Source organism: Humulus lupulus, chromosome 2 (genome assembly GCF_963169125.1).
Source record: "Humulus lupulus chromosome 2, drHumLupu1.1, whole genome shotgun sequence".
Taxonomy (NCBI): domain Eukaryota; kingdom Viridiplantae; phylum Streptophyta; class Magnoliopsida; order Rosales; family Cannabaceae; genus Humulus; species Humulus lupulus.
In genome coordinates, this window is record NC_084794.1 from 184,938,725 (window position 1) to 184,958,205 (window position 19,481).

The window sequence follows — 19,481 nt, forward strand, 5'->3', positions numbered from 1 at the left end:
CTTGGGTGGGATTGGATTTAAAGAAGGTTATAAGTGGAATATTGTACTGATGGCTAAGTATATCTGGGCTGTTTCATCTAAACAGGATTCTCTTTAGGTCAAATGGGTAGCTAATGTTTATCTCAAAGGGCAGAGTTTTTGGTCTTATAAATTGCAATCTGATGTGAGCTGGTACTGGAGGAATCTTATTAAGCTGAGGGATCATTTCTCTCCTGATGTGTTACAGGCTGCGGTGTCCAAAGAGAAATTGAATCTGACTAGTCTTTATATGCATCTGGTGCACAAAGAGAAGGTTCACTTTGACAAGGTGGTTTGGTGTAAGCTTTCTATTCCGAAGCATAGGTTTATTCTCTGGCAAGCGGTTCTAGGTTACCTTCTCACTCGAGAAAACCTGCTTAAATGCCATATCCCTCTTGAGTCTTGCCTCTGTCCTGTCTGTGAAATAGACAAGGAATCACATGAGCATCTATTCTTCAGGTGTCCTTTTTCTCAGTAGGTGCTTGTTCAAGTCCAGACCTGGTTGGGGCATCAGATTTGGCCTCCTTCTTATTCAAATTGGCAGAAATGGATGGAAGGAAGACCTAAGGGCATTATGCAAAAGTTTAGTGCTGCTGTTCTTGCTACCTTAGTGTATTATATTTGGTCTAACAAGAATTGGTGTATATTTGAGGCTTACTCTTGTACTGTTCCGAAACTGAGCTATATGATTCTCTTGGGGATTAAAGCCAAATTACTTGATCTTAGGAGTTCTAAGCTTAAGGCTGGAGAGAAGAGTTTGGCTGCCTTTATTCAATTGCTGTAGTTGAATTGTTTTGTTATTTCCGGAACTGTTAGTTTGTAAATTGGTTTGATTTTGGTGGAATATATTTCTTTTCTTATAAAAAAAAAAAAAAAAGTTGTGAACTTTTAAAAATTATAGATTTAAAATTTTTAATTATTGCCATAATAATTTGTTGTGACTAAAGAATAATTTGTCAGAAATTATGACTATAAGTATATTTAGTGACAAGTATTTTTTAGTTGTCACATAAAAGTTGTGACTAAATATCAAGTTTTTTTGTAGTGGAATGTGGCCGCGACCATTGACTTTCCCTGGCCGCGACCAGTGAGGCTGATAGTCAATTTGTTTTTTCAGTTTTTTTCAATTTGAACGGTTCTAACATCCCAAGTAACTCCCAAATCTCCATTTTAATTCCATAAAATCCAATTAAACATTGGTAACATCCATGGGGGTTGGTGGAATTTGAAATTCAAAGGGTATCTCAAAACACTATAAATAGAAGCCTAATGCTCACTTGTAAGACAACTCTATTTCTATCCACTAGAGCACTTGGCTAAGAATACATCAAAAGACTTGATTATTCCAGAGAGCTATTTCCAATATTATGAGAATCTCTTAGTGCTTGAGATAGGGGGATATAAGCTTTTGGGCAAATGTTGTAAACCTTATTCAAATTGGTGATCCCCAATGCTCTTCACTTTGGTTGTGTGAGTGAGAGTATTTTACTTTTTTATTCTTGTTATTTTTTCTACTATTGCTTTTGTCTTATCTTCTTCTATTTTCTATTTACATATTTATTTGTATCATTTGTTTTAGAGTTGTAGTTCTTATAATTTTATTCTTCCTCTTTTTTTTCTACATTTACTTGTATTTTGATTATTGGGTTGTAATCTTATTTAATCAATTACCTTGTTTATTGTATTTTTTCATAGAGTTGTAATAGTATTTCTTATTTTCCATTGAGACAACACAAGTATCTCTAACAATCAAAAGCTTATCCCTTTTTGTTTCAATGGAAGGTGAGACCATAAAGATCATGAACCAAGACCTAGTGAGGTTGGATAGGTTTGATGGATCCAATTTCACTAGGTGGAAAGACAAGGTGAAATTCCTTTCGACAACACTCTAGATAGCCTACATCCTTGAGTCATCCTTGGCGCCTTTAGCCGAGCCATCCGACAAAGACACTCCAGAGGTTGTGGAGAAAAGAAGGAAGAGAGAAGAGGACAACCTTCTTTGTAGAGGTCATATCCTTAATGCCCTATCCGATAGGCTATATAACCTCTATACAAATACCAAATCTGCGAAGGAGATATGGGATGCCTTGGAGAGTAAGTACAAGGCCGAGGAAGAAGGTACAAGAAAGTTCTTAATTTCTCAATATTTTGAATTTTCTTTCATTGCTGGGAAAACTTTTTTACCTCAAATTCATGAGTTACAAGTGATTGTGAACAAGTTGAAAGTTCTCAAGATTGAGCTTCCCGAGGTCTTTCAAGTTGGTGCAATAGTGACAAAATTACCACCAACTTGGAGGAGCTATAGGAAAATAATCCTCCATAAGAATGAAGATTACACTTTGGAAGAGATCCAAAAACACATTAGAATTGAAGAGGAATCGAGAATAAGAGACAAGGGTGTGAATGATTCTAAAGATGTGACTTCCAAGGCCAATGCGGTTTCACACAAGCATCCCAAGGGCAAAAATAACAAAAAGGGTAGTGGGAACCCTTTAGGTCCAAAGAAAGATCATGGACAATTCAAAGATGTGATTTGTTTGTGGAAAATCCGGGCACTATGCTATAGTATGTAGGTACTGAAAGGACCCACATGAGAATGAGGTAAATGCTATAGAAAAGGAAGAAGAGATCCTAGCATGATTACCATGTTTATGTGCCTTGTTGGGAAATGGTTATTTTCATGTAATAATGCTTGTACTCTTGAAAGCTATCAATAAAATTAATGTATTATTCTATGATAATTCTTTATTTTGCTATGAGACATTTGTGCGAGATATTAACAAAGTTTCAAAATGAACTTGTTAAAATAATAGGTAAGTGTGTAGACCTATTATTCCATAATGTGATTATTTGTTTGAGAAATTCTCACATTACATTTGTGTTCACATTTTTATTTTGTGAAATACATAAAAGAAAGAAACTAAGTGAAAGTTCCTTTTAAAGAAGTGTGTCTTGCTTTAGCAAGTAAATAAATCAAGATAAACATTGAGGTTTTTATCTTAATCTATTGAGAGTTTATCATATGGCTTAGAGGACTCATGATGAACTTTGAGAAATATAAGTCTAGTTTTATCTCGGAGGATAAAAGAAATTAATATAAATTAAGATATTTCTATTTTAAAGTGATATTATATTATCACTATGCGAGAAATGTGGGGGTGATGCTCCAAAGTTAATCAATTTATTTTGTTGATAATAATTGATTAATTTGGTCATCCTATCAAATAGGTGATTTGTAATTCCACATTCTAAATCACATTGACTATATGAGTATAGAATGGACAAATCTAGACATGCTTGGTGTCTAAAGTTATTGTTTTGTAATATTTTGATTCAAGAAGGAATCAATTTAAAACATAAAGGAGAATTTTAGAAACAAATAGGTTTCTAGAATTAATATTCAAATATTTATCATGGATATTGAAGTATAAAATAGTGGGGGTGTTGACTATGGTCAAACTCATTATTTTAAATGGGTAACTATTTTAATCAAACTATGGCTAGCAACAAATTTTGAATAAACTAATGAGTGTTAAAGTATGCATACATAAGACAAGAAATGACTCAAATGGAATCATTTCTACATCTCAAGGGGTGGGACTTAGACTCCCTCAAGAGATTCACGATTGGTGGTAACCTATCTTAATACTAGTAACCAAACTAGTATTATGTTCAATAGATAATAACAAGTCAATCAAGTGAATAGTAGTAGTACTTAAATTTTTTCCCTTCTGAGATATGAGTACTAGTGTGTTACCAAAATGAGGGTTAAAACCAAAAAGATTTTTCAGTAGAACTCAGTCTTGAAAAGACAAGTATTTTAGGATAATAAAATACTGTAAGAATAATAAGAATATTATTATTAAACTTTCGGCCTTTTTTTTCTCTCTTCCATGGCGAAGAAGAAACGAGTGGTCCGGAAGTTGGCGCCTCGATCGTCTGAGCATGATTCCAATGGTGGTCAAGTTTCTGAGAGGAAAGAAGCAATTGGTGATGAGCATTCTACGGATGGGTTAAATTTGATAATAGATACGATAACAGATGGGCCAACAGTACAGGTAGCTTCAATAACAGAAGTGGTAACAGATGGTGAATCTGAGAGCCTTTCGATTCCGATTCTTGATCGACGGCAGAGTAGGGATTGGGCCAAGGAAGTGGAAGAAGAATTGGATGTTAATTTGGGTTAGGAGACGCTTCTGGACTCAGCACAAAAGCATTGGAGCGCTTTTGCGAAGGATAACAGGTTTGTTCGAGAACCTCATCTTACTTATCAGGAACCTTTGCTTAAGAATGGGATTAAGATAGCACAAGTAGATCCGGAGGAGGTGAAATTTCAAGCTGCGAACTGGAGTTCTGCGGTAATATGCATGGTCCTAGGAGCGAACCCACCTATGGCGGTGTTTGAGGGTTATATCAAACGTATTTGGGGCCACCTTGGGATTGCGCAAATTGCTCGTATGACCATGGGCTTAACGATGGTGAAATTTAATGATGAGGTGACTAGGGATCTTGTTTTAGAGAATGGTGTTCTTCAGTTTGATAGAAAACCGGTAATTGTTAGACCGTGGTCTGCTGATCTAAATGCGGTGAAGTTAATCCGTTCAGTTCCGTTATGGATTAGGCTTCATGATTTAGGTCTGCAATACTGGGGGAATAATTGTCTCAGTGCTTTGGTCAGTACAGTTGGGAAGCCAATTATGGTGGATCAACATACTAGGGATCGCACCAGAATACAATTTGCTCGGGTCTTAGTTGAAATGGACATCATGGATACACCACCAAGAGTAATTCAATTCCTCAATGAAAATGGTCAGCTGGTGGAACAGGGGATTGACTATGAATGGCTACCGGTGAAATGTAAACAATGTTTGGGTTATGGTCATATAATGGCAGACTGTAGGAAGGGGAATAGTGAGAAGAAAGAGAGGTATGAAGAGAAGAAGGCTCCAGTCTCTAAACCAGAGGTCCTTATTCAGATCCCTCCTGTTTCGTGTCCTGCTTCTCAAATGGAACCATCTGGGTCAGGTAAACCAGTTGATCACAATCAGCAGAGTGTTGTTTGGAAGACTCCTAAAAGGGCTGTTGGTTTTCGAATGAAGGAGATAGATCTAAGTTCTAAAGTTGCTAATGACCAAACTGTTGGGACTAGGTCAGTGAATAAATTCAATATTTTACAGGAAGAGAAGGGTAATGAGGCAGAAATGACCGAATGTGGAGAAATCAAGGGACCAGATTTAGTTTCTACTTAATCATGGATTGTTGCAATATAGGAAGCTGGAATGTTAGAGGTCTGAATAATAAGGATAAGCAGGATTCAGTCGTGGAGTTTTGCAAGGTTAATAAAATTGGAGTAGGGGGTTTGTTAGAAACCAAGTTGAAAGGGAATAAAGTTCAGGAGTTGATGGATAAAAAATTTGCTGATTGGGATTTTTTTAGCAGTGCTACTGTGGAGGGCAGGTTATTGATTATTTGGAGAAAGGTTTTTGTTAGAGTCATAGTTATTGCTGAGTCTCCTCAACATGTTCACTGTGTTGTCAAATTGACTGGACAAACTGCTACTTTTTGTCTTACCTTCGTCTATGGTTTTAACACCATTGAAAATAGAAAGTTGCTATGGCATAATCTGTCTATTCTGAAGTTTCCTGTCCCATTCTTGGGGACTTTAACTCAGTGTTTAATATTGATGATAGGAATGGAGGAAATCCCGTTACTCAGAGTGAATTGAATGACTCTAACCAATGGTATTCTCAGGCTCATATTGGGGCTCTAAAAAGTCATGGTTCGGTCTATACTTGGACTAACAATCAGGCTGGTTCTAATCGTATCTATTCCAAGATAGATCACGTTTTTGTCAATGAGGAGTGGCATGATCACTTTCCTAATACGGATGCTAGATTTTGTTGGGAAAGTATTTCTCATCATTGTTCTTGTGTGGTTTCGGCTAAGATAACAGAGGCTATTGGTATTAAACCTTTTCGATATTTCAATTTCTGGGCTAATCACTCTGATTTTAAGAGGTTAGTGGAGCAAAATTGGAAGAAGTCGTTGGCTAGTAGAGGTCTCAAAGGGATTTTCTTAAAGATGATGAGAGTGAAGCACTGTCTCAAGAAGTTTAACCATGAAGTGATTGGGGACATTGGGAAGACTTATCAGGAAGCTAAGGCTAGATATAGTGAAGCCAAGTTACAGGCCCAATCCCACCCGAGAGACCTGCAACTTCAGGAGCAAGAATCAATTGCAGCAGCTAATTTTGATGCTCAAGATAAAATGTATCATAATTTTCTTAAGCAAAGGAGCAAAATTTCTTGGTTGAAAAAAGGTGATTCTAATACCTCTTATTTTCATGCGTGTCTGAAAAAGAGGAAAATGGAGAACAGAATTTCTTCCTTTATGACAGATCAAGCTAAAATAATTGATAATTTCCCTGAAGTGGTTCAACACTTTATCAATCATTTTCATAGCTATATGGGCAGCAGTAGTACAGTGAGGACCAGCTTACACATGAACTGTTTGGATCAGGGCAATAAGCTTTCATTAGATGATCAGATAGGTTTGCTGAAGCCGTTTTCTTATAAGGAAATCAAGAGAGCTATGTTCAGTATCCCTGATACCAAATCGCCAGGGCCTGATGGTTTTGGGTCTGGTTTCTTCAAGGAAATGTGGTCTGTAGTAGGGGGAGAAGTTTGTGCGGCTGTGTCTGAATTTTTTGTAACAGGTCTTATGCCCCAAGAGTTTCATAATACTTTGATATCCCTCATCCCTAAGCAAGAGAACCCAGCTAAAGCAGGTGATTACAGACCAATCGCGTGTTGTTCAACAATCTACAAATGCATATCTAAGTTGCTATGTTCTAGACTTGCAACGGTTCTCCCAACTTTGGTTGACCAAAATCAAGGAGCTTTTGTCCAAGGGAGATCTATTGCTCATAATGTGATGATTCTCCAAGATATATTGAAGAACTATAGGAGGAAAAATACTTCACCTCGTTGCACTATCAAGCTAGATATTAGTAAGGCCTATGACATAGTGGATTGGAATTTTATTGAAGACCTTCTCAATGCTTTAAATTTGCCCAGTAGATTTGTTCAACTAGTGATGACTTGTATTAGAAGCTCTACCTATTCTCTCCTTATGAATGGTAGAATTCAAGGTGGTTTTCATGGGGCAAAGGGCCTCCGACAAGGTGATCCTCTATCACCGTTGATTTTTGTTTTGATTATGGATTATCTTACGAGAAGGCTTCTTCATGCTGCTCACGGTTCCCAATTTCGTTACCATCCTCTTTGCAAAAGTTTGAAGCTAATAAACTTATGCTTTGCGGATGATTTGATTCTTCTTAGTAAAGGGTCCAAGTAGTCTATTGGAGTTCTTAATGAGGTTTTGAATGAATTCAGTAATACTACTGGGCTTCAAATCAATATCAATAAGTCTCAAGTTTTTTTCGGAGGGGTTGCTCCTAGGGAGAAAGAGGAGATCATTAGGGAACTTGGTTTGGCTGAAGGTGAATTCCCTCTAAAGTATATAGGGGTGCCATTAAGACCTACTAAATGGAAAGCTGAGGACTGTGGAATTATCATCAAAAAAATCAAAATGAGACTGCATTCTTGGGGTAGTAGACATTTATCGTTTGCTGATAAAGTGCAATTAATTCACTCAATCTTACTTGGCCTTCGAAATTATTGGATGAGTACTTTCATCCTTCCTCAAAGTGTTTCTAAAGAGATTGAGAAACTTTGTAGAGGCTTTCTTTGGGGTTTAAATGGGAATAGAAGCAAAATTAATATGGCCTCTTGGGAGAAAGTGTGTCTTCCTAAAGCTTTTGGAGGTCTTGGGTTCAAAGAAGGGTCCAAGTGGAATCAAGCTATCTTAGCTAAATATGTGTGGGCCATTTCCGAGAAAAGAGATCTTTTATGGGTCAAATGGGTGAATGCTATATACCTTAAGGGGGTACCATTTTGGTCTTATGAGTTAAGGTTAGACACAAGCTGGTATTGGCGAAAACTATGTCGATTGAGGCATAAATTTTCCTTAGCTGAGATTTTGCAAGCAGGCTATTCGGGTAAATTTGGTGCTTCTATTCTATACAACAGCTCTCTGCCTCAGTCCCAGTTCAGTTACCACAGAGATATTTGGAGTAGCCTCAATCTTCCTAAGCATAGGTTTATGTTATGGCAGGTTGTGCATACTCATTTGCTAACTAAGGACAATCTGAGTAAGTTTCATTTAGTTCTTGATTCCATGCTCTGTCCGGTTTGTGGTGATCTTCCTGAATCGCATCAGCATTTATTTTTTCATTGCTCTCTGTCTAGAAAAGTGGTGGAGTTAGTGTTCAGCTGGTTGGGTTTTAGAGGGTGGCCGTTAGAGTTTGTTGGTTGGTTATCTTGGCTCTCGCTGAAAGCTTCAGGTATTATTAGACTCATCAGCATTGCGGTTTGTGCAGCCACTTGTTATTGTATTTGGCTGAACAGAAACGGGTGTGTTTTTGAAGGCTGCTCTAAGTCTGCGTCTTCTATTGCTGTTGACATCAAGAGTATAGTGATCTGCAGATTATTTGTTATTCAAAACAGGAAAATGTCTAGAGTAGAAAGGAACTTTATACATAGACTAACATGTAATTAGTGAGTTTTGTTTTGTTTCTGGGTCTGGAGGCTCTCTGTGTTGATCCTCTTGTTTCGGCTCTTGTTGTTTTGTAGTTTGGTGGTTGATTAATGAAGTATTTTCTTCTTCTTGATCAAAAAAAAAAAAAAATACTGTAAGAATTCTACCTATATAGACTTAGGGGTGGTGCTGCCTCTCATGAGAATTATGAGTCATTCTCAAGAAAGTTTATGAATGGAATGTGCACATGACCATTAACGGTGCCAAAGCGAGACATTGAGGTCTCAAGTGAACAAAGAAAAAGTGTGTGTGTTATCACCGGTTTGTTATCAATGGATAGTGATTCAATGCTTTGGGAACCAAAATTTCAACAATCTTTGTGATAATTACACTAAGGTAAAATTCAAATCGAAAGACATTTTACTTTATGCACCAATGCAAATGTTTTCTATAGAGAGTGATTATTTAATCAAGTGGGGGAATACTATATTTTAATATAATGTTTGATTGATTAAATAAGTGTTACAAAAAGTGATTATTTAATATAGCAGAGGAATGCTATATTATTTCATATAATATAATGTTAGATTAAATAATGTGACAAAATGTGATTTGTCACACAATTGTGATTTGTCACACCTTGTAACATATTATTGAGAGTCACAAAATTGGACACATGTGTGTGCCAAAATATGATATATTTTGGAATGGCTCAAATGGAATCATTTCTACATCTCAAGGGGTGGGACTTAGACTCCCTCAAGAGATTCACGATTGATGGTAACCTATCTTAATACTAGTAACCAAACTAGTATTAGGTTCAATAGGTAATAAAAAGTCAATCAAGTGAATAGTAGTAGTACTCAAAATTTGTCCCATCTGAGATATGAGTACTAGTGTGTTACCAAAATGAGAGTTAAAACCAAAATGTTTTTCAATAGAACTCGGCCTTGAAAAGACAATCAGACATGAATTAATTTTATTGATTCTTAAAATTAATAAAAACTGGACTTCTTTTCTTTTTAAACAGTAACTATATTATAGTAAACGCTTTTAACTTAAGACAAATATCGCCTTCAACATTAAGAAATAGTTGATTTATTGATAAAATATATCGTCTCAAGTATTTACTAGTTCTTTTCTTTTTAAAAATTGTAAGCTTGAAAATTGTAAATTTGTAGTATAGTAAATAAGTTTTATGGTACCAGAAATCAACTATTGTAGGCTAAATAATAAATAATAAAATAAAATTTCCAAATAATTGAGACCATTGTACCAAATAAGAAGATCTATATTTTTGTAGTTTGTTGTATAGTATAATAACTATGGTACATAATATTGTTGTAATTATTATCTCAATTATAATAAATAACTATGACTATACAATAATTATTGATAAGAAGTAATATTATATAGTATCAAATGTCAAATATTGTAGGCTATAATAAATATTGTATAATAAATGTATAATATATTGTTATAATAAATATAGTAGATGAATATGTTATATATATCAAAGGTCAACTATTCTAGGCTTGAAAATACCTAATAATCAGTAATATTTATGAGTGTCTGATTTCTATTTTTGAACATGTCACTTTTAATACTTTCTAATAAAGTTATTTGTCCAGATATAAACTTATAGCTAATGTTAAATTCTTCATTTAATAGCTGTATATGGTGTTCGTTAAAAGCATTTACTATGTTATGTGATAAATTATTAAACTGATTATCTAGACTTTCTTTTAGTTCATTTATTAATAGATATATATTGTTACTATCTATATTGAGTTGACAGAGTTTATTGGTATACTTTTCTATGTCTCTAGGCACGCTCATATATTCCTGGTATTTTTCGTTTATAAGAACTTCTTATATATAGTTTATAATTGATTATAAAAATAGTTGATTTTATAGATATGAAAAAGACTTGGGTTTTAAGAATAAAATTTATATTCATATAATAGAAGAGTGTGGATGGAATATTTTTACTGAAACTGCAATTCTTCTGAAAAATCTTCTTATCATGTAAATTTATTAATTTCTCATATAAAATGTGATGTATCTATGCATATTCATATCTAGGGTGAACTTCAACACAACTTTTTAACAAGCCTATAAATGGCATAAACAAGTTTAATGAAGCAATGCCTAGATCCTATTATATGCAATTACCAATGCTTTTATCCTTTTGAAATAATTTAAATACCTAATCGAAGATCTTTGAGAAAGCTCGAATAACTAGAATAATTTGGTCTCAAGTATTTACTAGTTCTTTTCTTTTTGAAAATTGTAATTTGGTCCATGGATAGTTTAAGTATTAGAGGAAATTTTATCCTAAAACATTTTTAAAGGTTTGAGACAAATCTAGACATGCTTGGTGTCTAAAGTTATTGTTTTGTAATATTTTGATTCAAGAAGGAATAAATTTAAAACATAAATGACAATTTTAGAAACAAATAGGTTTATAGAATTAATATTAAAATGTTTATCTTGGAAATTGAAGTATAAAATAGTGGGGGTGTTGACTATGGTCAAACTCACTATTTTAAAGGGGTAACTATTTTAATCGAACTATGGCTAACAACAAAGTTTGAATAAAAGAATGAGTGTTCAAGTATGCATACATAAGAAAAGAAATTACTCAAATGGAATCATTTCTACATCTTAAGGGGTGGGACTTAGACTCCCACAAGAGATTCACGATTGATGGTAACCTATCTTAATACTAGTAACCAAACTAGTATTAGGTTCAATAGGTAATAACAAGTCAATCAAGTGAATAATACTAGTACTCAAATTTTGTCCCATCTGAGATATGAGTACTAGTGTGTTACCAAAATGAGGGTTAAAACCATAAGGTTTTCCAATAGAACTCAGTCTTGAAAAGATAAGTATTTTAGGGTAACAAAATACTGTAAGAATTCTACCTATATTGACTTAGGGGTGGTGCCGCCCCTCATGAGAATTGGGAGTCATTCTCAAGAAAAGTCTATGAATGGAATGTGCACATGACCATTAACGGTGAAAAAGCGAGACATTGAGGTCTCAAGTGAACAAAGCAAATGTGTGTGTGTTATCACCGGTTTGTTATCAAGGGATAGTGGTTCAATGCTTTGGCAACCAAAATTTCAACAATCTTTGTGATAATTACACTAAGGTAAAATTCAAATCGAAAGACATTTTACTTAATGCACCAATGCAAATGTTTTCTATAGAGAGTGATTATTTAATCAAGTGGGGGAATATTATATTTTAATATAATGTTTGATTGATTAAATAAGTGTTACAAAAAGTGATTATTTAATATAGCAGGGGAATGTTATATTATTTCATATAATATAATGTTAGATTAAATAATGTGACAAAATGTGATTTGTCACACTTTGTAACATATTATTGAGAGTCACAAAATTAGACACATGTGTGTGCCAACATATGATATATTTTGGAGTTACAAAATCAGTTACAAATTTGTAACTCCCAAATATTATCCTATAATGTGTAGATTGTATATTACACATTTGAGATTGGATTTTACAAAGCTATTATGAAATATGGCTGTTGGACACATGTTGTTAACTCCCATTAGGTTTTTGGAGGTTACAAAATCATGTGGGAAAAGATTTGGGACGTTTTGGAACGTTTTGGAAAATTGACATTTTGTGCTGAAAATGGGCTGTGGCCGCAGCCATTGACTTTCCCTGGCCGCGGCCTAGGGAACAGAAGCAAGTGGATGCGGCTATTGAGGCTGACAGCCAATTTGTTTTTTCAGTTTTTTCCAATTTGAACGGTTCTAACATCCCAAGTAACTCCCAAATCTCCATTTTAATTTCATAAACATCCAATTAAACATTGGTAATAGCCATGGGGGTTGGTGGAATTTGAAATTCAAAGGGTATCTCAAAACTCTATAAATAGATGTCTAATGCTCACTTGTAAGACAACTCTATTTCTATCCACTAGAGCACTTGGCTAGAAATACATCAAAATGCTTGATTATTCTCGAGAGCTATTTCCAATATTGTGAGAATCTCTTAGTGCTTGAGATATGGAGAAATAAACTTTTGGGCAAATATTGTTCAAGTTGGTGATCCTCAATGCTCTTCACTTTGGTTGTGTGAATGAGAGTATTTTACTTTTTTGTTCTTGTTATTTTTTCTACTATTGCTTTTGTCTTTTCTTCTTCTATTTTCTATTTACATATTTATCTGTATCCTTTGTTTTAGAGTTGTAGTTCTTATAATTTTATTCTTCCCCTTATTTCTATATTTACTTGTATTTTGATTATTGAGTTGTAATCTTATTTAATCAATTATTTTGTCTATTGCATTTTTGCATAAAATTGTAATAATATTTCTTATTTTCCATTGAGACAACACAAATATGTCTAACAGTACCAACCCAATACAGCTCTCATAAATTTAACCCAATACAGCTCTCATAAATTTAATTTTGATCTTCAATGCTGGCAGCATACATCTTTGATAAAATCACGAGGAAGAAGTAAGGGGGACAAACATATTATCACTAACTTGGATAGGAGCATCACTTGGTAAGTGGAACAATGTATATATTTTCAAATGTACATTTGGTGGTTTAGACCTCCAACCTTGAGTTTCAAACCCCAACGAGTCTTGAGCTAGTTCAAAATTATTTGACTAAATGATGTGAGTTTTTTTCTTTCCTTTTTTACACAAAAAAATATTATGTAATTTTTTTTCTTTAACAATTCCGACCACAACACAAAATTGTATATTTTATTATTGAATTATAATAATAATTATTATATTATACTCATTATTTTATTATAATATTATAATTAATTAATTAATAATAATACTTAAAAAATTATAAACTTTTTTAATTTAAATATTATACTTATTTTGTGAAATAAACATTACATTGTTGTAAAATAAGTATTACTTTACTATTTCAAAATCTCTCAAACAAGTTTGGTTAATAGTATTATAATTATATCTTGGCTGAATGGGAAATGATTTTACGAATTATTAAATTGTTATTTTAGTTTATATTACTTTTTGTAATTAGTTCTATGTTGTAATATTTTCAAATTTGTCTTAGTGTGAATGATTTTAGCTCTATAATAATGTATGTTAATTACTTTAAAAAATGTATGTTAATTTTTTAGTTTAAATTTTTTGTATTATAACATTTTAAAGTTTGAATATTATTCTTATTACATTTTATTTTACCAATATTTGTATTACATATAACTTGACAATCAATTTAAATTAAAACAAATTATACAAATATTTAATTCAAAATTTAAATAAAAAAAGTATACATTAACAAATTGTGTTAAATTAAAATAGAGAAATTATATATACGGTCAGTGCCACAGCAAAACGATATTATATATATATATATATATATATTTATCGTTCGGTTGGAGCATATATTGTGCAATATATTAGCAACAGATGCCGACTCTGAAACATGTGGTAGGTTTCATTTTAAAACATATACCGACACTGAAAAATACAAAATCAAGTGTCAGCTTATGGAATAAGATAAGATTAGGCTGAACTCGACATTAAAAAAAAATGACAATAAAATTCGACAATATAATAGATATACATCTTTCTATATACAATGAGATAATTAAATCTTAACTTAATACATATCTTTATGAAATCAAAATATTTTAGTTTACCAATATATGTTTAACCAATAAAATGTATCTAATTTCCTTAAAAAAATGTATCTAATTAATTTTAATAATTACTAATTTTAAATATATAACAAGCATTTATTGGTTAATTAAACATAAAATTAATGGAATATTAAAATTAAATAATCATCTTGATTTCTTGGTCTGAGAATAGAAGGTTAATTCAAATACAAATATCAAAAGTGAATTTATCATGTAATGATCGTACGTGCATAGTTTAATTACAAGAATAATTATAAGTTGATGTGACATGAATTCATGTCATGAGGTATATACGCAGCTAATTAATTATTAATGAAGTCCTCTACTTAAGATTCTTTTCTTAATTGGCATAAAAAAACAAAAACGGCTTCTTTGAATTACATTTCAAATTGTTAGCATATATACCTCTACGATGGTTCTATTTGGCTAAGTTTATTTTAACCTGTTTTTAGCATTTAAAATTAAAAAATATTAAAATGTTTTTTTTTTTGTTTGGGAAAATTAGTTAGGATTCCTAACTTTATTGACAAATTTAAAAAAACTAGGTGTTTTGACAAATTTGATGGATGATGTCTCTATAGGTCTATAGGAATTAAAATAGTCTCATTTTAAATGCATTTCGATGAATACTATTTCTATAGAATGTGAAGAGTTAAGATTCGATATCACCTCGATACGTACTTGATGGTTTTCGATATATAATGGTAGATTTGGTTTTACAGGGAATTTAAATGTATTTTGGTAGGATTCGATAGTGTTTCGATGTCCAGTTGTTTTTATGTAATTTTTCATGCTTGCTTGATATGTGTCAATGGGTTTCAATGCATATAATTATTGGTTGTTTTGAGTTTTTTTGAATGCTACTCATGTATTTTTATTTAGGGAAAATACTACTTTAGCCTCTCTATTTTTTCCAAATAATCGATTGACTCATGTGTTTTGTTAAATGACAATTTAGACTCTGTATTTTATGAAATTGATTAAAATAGTACCTTATACCCAATTTTGGTCAAAAAAATTTCAAATATAATATTTCATTCTCAGCTCCTCGAACACTTTCTTCACTTCTCTTAACTAATCGCATTATTAACGACCCGATAGTTGATCTTATAATTAAAAATATTTGGACCAAAATCGGGTTTAGAGTACTATTTTGATCAATTTTGTAAAATACAGGGTCTGAATTGTCATTTAACAAAACAAATGAGTGGTTGTAACAGGACTGAGTTTCCCAATACTTGAACATGTTTATTGAATGGCTAAATGAATGATTTGGCATATGAAAATGAATGGCCTAAGAAAGACGGGGGCTGGTAGTTTGCGCACAGGACGCGGCTCAGCCACTGTGAGTTGGGGTCAGCTAGATAAACACTAGACTCGACCTAAGCGAGCCGGAGTCAGTGGGTTAAACAGAGGGCGTGGCCTAAGGGCGTCGACCCTGAGTATTGCATATTGATTGAGATGAATTGTTGAATATAAATGTTTACTGTTATTAGCTTGATGCTATGGCTTGTTGAATATCTGGTTAACTGTCTTGTGAATGAATTGATTATCATCATTGATTATGTATTATTGCTATGGTTTTCTTGCCGGGCCTTGGCTCACGGGTGCTACGTGGTGCAGGTAAAGGCAAGGGTAAGCTGGACCAACCATGAGTTGGAGACCTCTGGGGGCGAGATGTACATTGTCAGCTACTCGTCCACCACGACCGAGGGAAAGTACAAGGACAGAAGCCTAAAACTTGTATTTCGCCATTAGAGTGGCCACTGATTGTCTATAACTTTTGAGAGTTTGTAAATTGTCTTTTAAACCCTATTTTTGGGATCCCATGTACAAAACATCTATTTTAATGGAAATTAACTGTTTATGATCAAAATATTTTAACCCTAACATGATTATGACTTTAGGATCACATTTTTATTAAACGAATTGATTAGCAAGTCTTGCACTACTTCAAATACACAGTGTAACGGTCTTGGTTATCCAGGGTGTTACAACGCTCCTCCTCGATCATATTAAAGAACTTTTAGTGATTTACCTAATTGCTTTTCAGCTTCTGCTCGGAATTCTTTAAACTTTCCAAAAGTTTCAGATTTCTTTTGCATTGAATATAGGTAACCATATCTTGAAGAATCATCAATAAAAGTGTCGAAGTATTCAAACCCTCCTCTTGCTTGTACATTAAGTGGACCACACACGTCAATGTGTACAAGTTGGAGTGGTTCTTTGGCTCTTGAACCTTTTGTAGAGAAATGTCTTTTGGTCATCTTGTCTTCTAGATAGGATTCACAAAATAGAAGAGAACTAACTGTTAACTCTCTTAAAGGACCTTCATTTACTAACCTGTTTATCCTATCCAAACCAATATGCCCCAATCTCAAGTGCCATAGATATGTTTCACTATCAGAATCAGTATTTTGACGTTTAATAGATTTTGGTTTATCAACTTCAAACATTTCAAAGTTGTAGATTGATCGTTCTTTTGCCTTCACTTTATACAGCCCATCATTGGATTTTTCATGACTGATTTCAATACCAGATCTTGAGATAATAATCAAATTATTATTGAAAGAAATAACAAAACCTTGTTCATACAACATAGAGACAGAAATTAAGTTTCTAGTAAATTAAGGAATAAAATAAACATTGTTTAAAATAATAAATTTATTTTTATTAAATTCTAAATGGGCTTTTTTGATTGCATTGGCAAAGACGAACTGAACACTCCCAACCCTCATGATCACCTCCTCATCAGCAAGCTACCAGAAGAACTAAGAATTTATAAAGAAAAGCAAACATGGTTAGTGGCACCACAATCAACAATCCATAATGATGTATCATCTTACACTAAACATGCTTGTTGACGCCGTTTTCCGTCAACTTAGAAATGAAGAGCAATTAAACAAAAATACCAGAGGAAACAAACAATATATACACGATTTTTTTAAGTGGTTTAGCAGTTAAAATCTGCCTAGTCCACGAGTCTGTGTTATTCTCTTGTTGGAATTCTCTCAAAGCTTTCTGGAAGCAATTTTACAGAGTCTTCCCAATACAAATTTTTCCATCCTTACAAACGAACTATTCCACTCTATTTATCAAGTGGTTCAACGAATATCTTCCCACAGATTTCGGGGAGTTATGATACAAATCAATTAAAATAAATACAATTAAATGCACACAGTTACTACATACGCGTATATATCACATGATATTTGGGATTTAATAATAGATTACACCTAATCTATTAAACATAGGGATTTTACAACAATAAACACGTTCACACACAACTTACGAGCTGGGACATTAGACTTTCATGCCTTCGAGACCGTTCATCCATCGCGAACTCGACATCTCGGTTCACCTATGCTCTTAACAAGTAATGTTGTTGAGATCATCCTCTCCGAGCTCACAACACTCGAGCTCGAACCATTTTGTCTGATGGTAGGAAATAAATCAGGAAATATATACAAGTGTTGAACTATTGTCATTGTGGTTTCGACATGAATTATAACCTCGGAACCCCTTCGAGACCACGTAGTTTCCGAGCTCACCAATTCCAATGTTGTCACATTTACTGTTTAGCGAGATTGTCCTTGACTTTCTCATCAATGCTAATTTACATGACGAGCATGCTTATCTTGAGCTTACACCTTACGAGCCTGGGTTTCGAGATAAAAAATCTCCATTATCGAAATCTGGGTGTAACATTTTGCCCCCTCAAAAGTATTAGTTCGAATTCTATGAGAAGGAAACTTTGAACTGCCACCTTCAAAAATTGAGCCCCCTACCACACTCGAGTGTGGACACGCGTCAGCCACGGGTTGCTCAAACAAAGTACTTGAGTACTTTTTGCAACACGCCCACATCTTTTCGCACTTCAACTTTTTCCTGCCATTGTTACGTGTGCACCCGACCGTCTGATCAAATACCAAATCCAAACAAAGGCCCTAATTAGCTCGACCCTTGATTTCCCTTTGGGATTATATATATATATATAGTCACTTTCTCTTCTTCTTCTTCACTTTCATCTTTACGTTTCAAGTTTCAGAGAGAAAAAAAGACAAACCAGAGCCGAAAACTCTCTTTTTTCTTTCTGCATGTTCTCTAAACCAAGAAGACAAAACAACCTTGGCATTTTTGACTCCGTGAGATCATTCTTGCAACCACTCCTCTAGTCGTCGATTTCACTATATCCGCAAGCTTCCGTGTGTAAGTTTAAGTTCTTGACTCTCGTACTTCTATTTTTTCATGCATTTTTATGTTTTTCATTCCCGTATGAATGTATGCTGTAGTTAGTAGTTTTAGCCACATTGTTTAGTTGATACCACCCGAACTTTTATTTCAAAGTTTTTTTTTATAGCACAATTATGAAACCCAGATTTAGTGTAAAAAAATTGCAAACATAGGATTTTTTAGATTAAGGGTAGTGTATCGTGTAAGCCAAGAAATGGGGGTTCTGTATTAGGGTTTTTAATTGCACAAATCCCAAAATTATCACTTTTTTGGGTATCCGTCAATTTTATCCCTTAAAATCTGGGATTCTCAAAATGAATCCAAACTTTCCCACTCTCATGTTAAGTACACGCTCGAAGCTCGAACTTTACAATAGTTTGGGGTTCCACTTCAAATTCGATCTGTCCTTTCGAGACCTCAGTCTCGATTGAGCTTACTCCGTGATCTCGGGCTTTCAAGCTCGAATCACCAAAATTATATTCTGTGATCCCTTGCATGCCTGGCCTTCACCCTCTTTTTTCTTGTTAGATGTCTCAAAACTTTGAGAATCGGTGGGGGTCAGTGCTCACAATTCCTTACTCTCCATCAACTCCCAGTTTGGAGTCTCCCTTCACTCGAAACTAGCGACTGATACACGAGCACCACACGAGGTGCAAACAAGAGGACACCCAAGATCATTTCCGACGTCAGATTGACGAGGTCGAGGAAATAAAAAGGAAGAAACTTCGGGTCACGGTATATCCAGATCCGGATCCTGAGATCAGACCTATCCTGCTCGATCCCAAACTCAAAGTCACCATTGCTTACGAGCCTGGTGCACTTTCCTTCTCGCTGATGGAGGACCCTTCAAATCGCTCTTCTACTCTCGAGCGGCATCTATTCCGACCCTACAAGAGGATTTTTTCAAGGCGGAACATTATTGGAGCTCGATCACCTCAATGGGCCAAATCTCTTA

General features: G+C 34.0%; 1 protein-coding gene across 1 annotated transcript; it reads left to right on the top strand.

Moving 5' to 3' along the window:
* Positions 1-3,911: 3,911 nt before the first annotated feature.
* LOC133814995 (uncharacterized) lies at positions 3,912-8,637 on the top strand. Its single transcript, XM_062247894.1, has 5 exons — positions 3,912-4,190; positions 4,293-5,205; positions 5,289-5,625; positions 5,709-7,370; positions 7,413-8,637. The coding sequence occupies exons 1-5, from the start codon at positions 3,912-3,914 to the stop codon at positions 8,635-8,637; spliced, it is 4,416 nt and encodes a 1,471-aa protein (XP_062103878.1).
* The last annotated feature ends 10,844 nt before the right edge of the window (positions 8,638-19,481 follow it).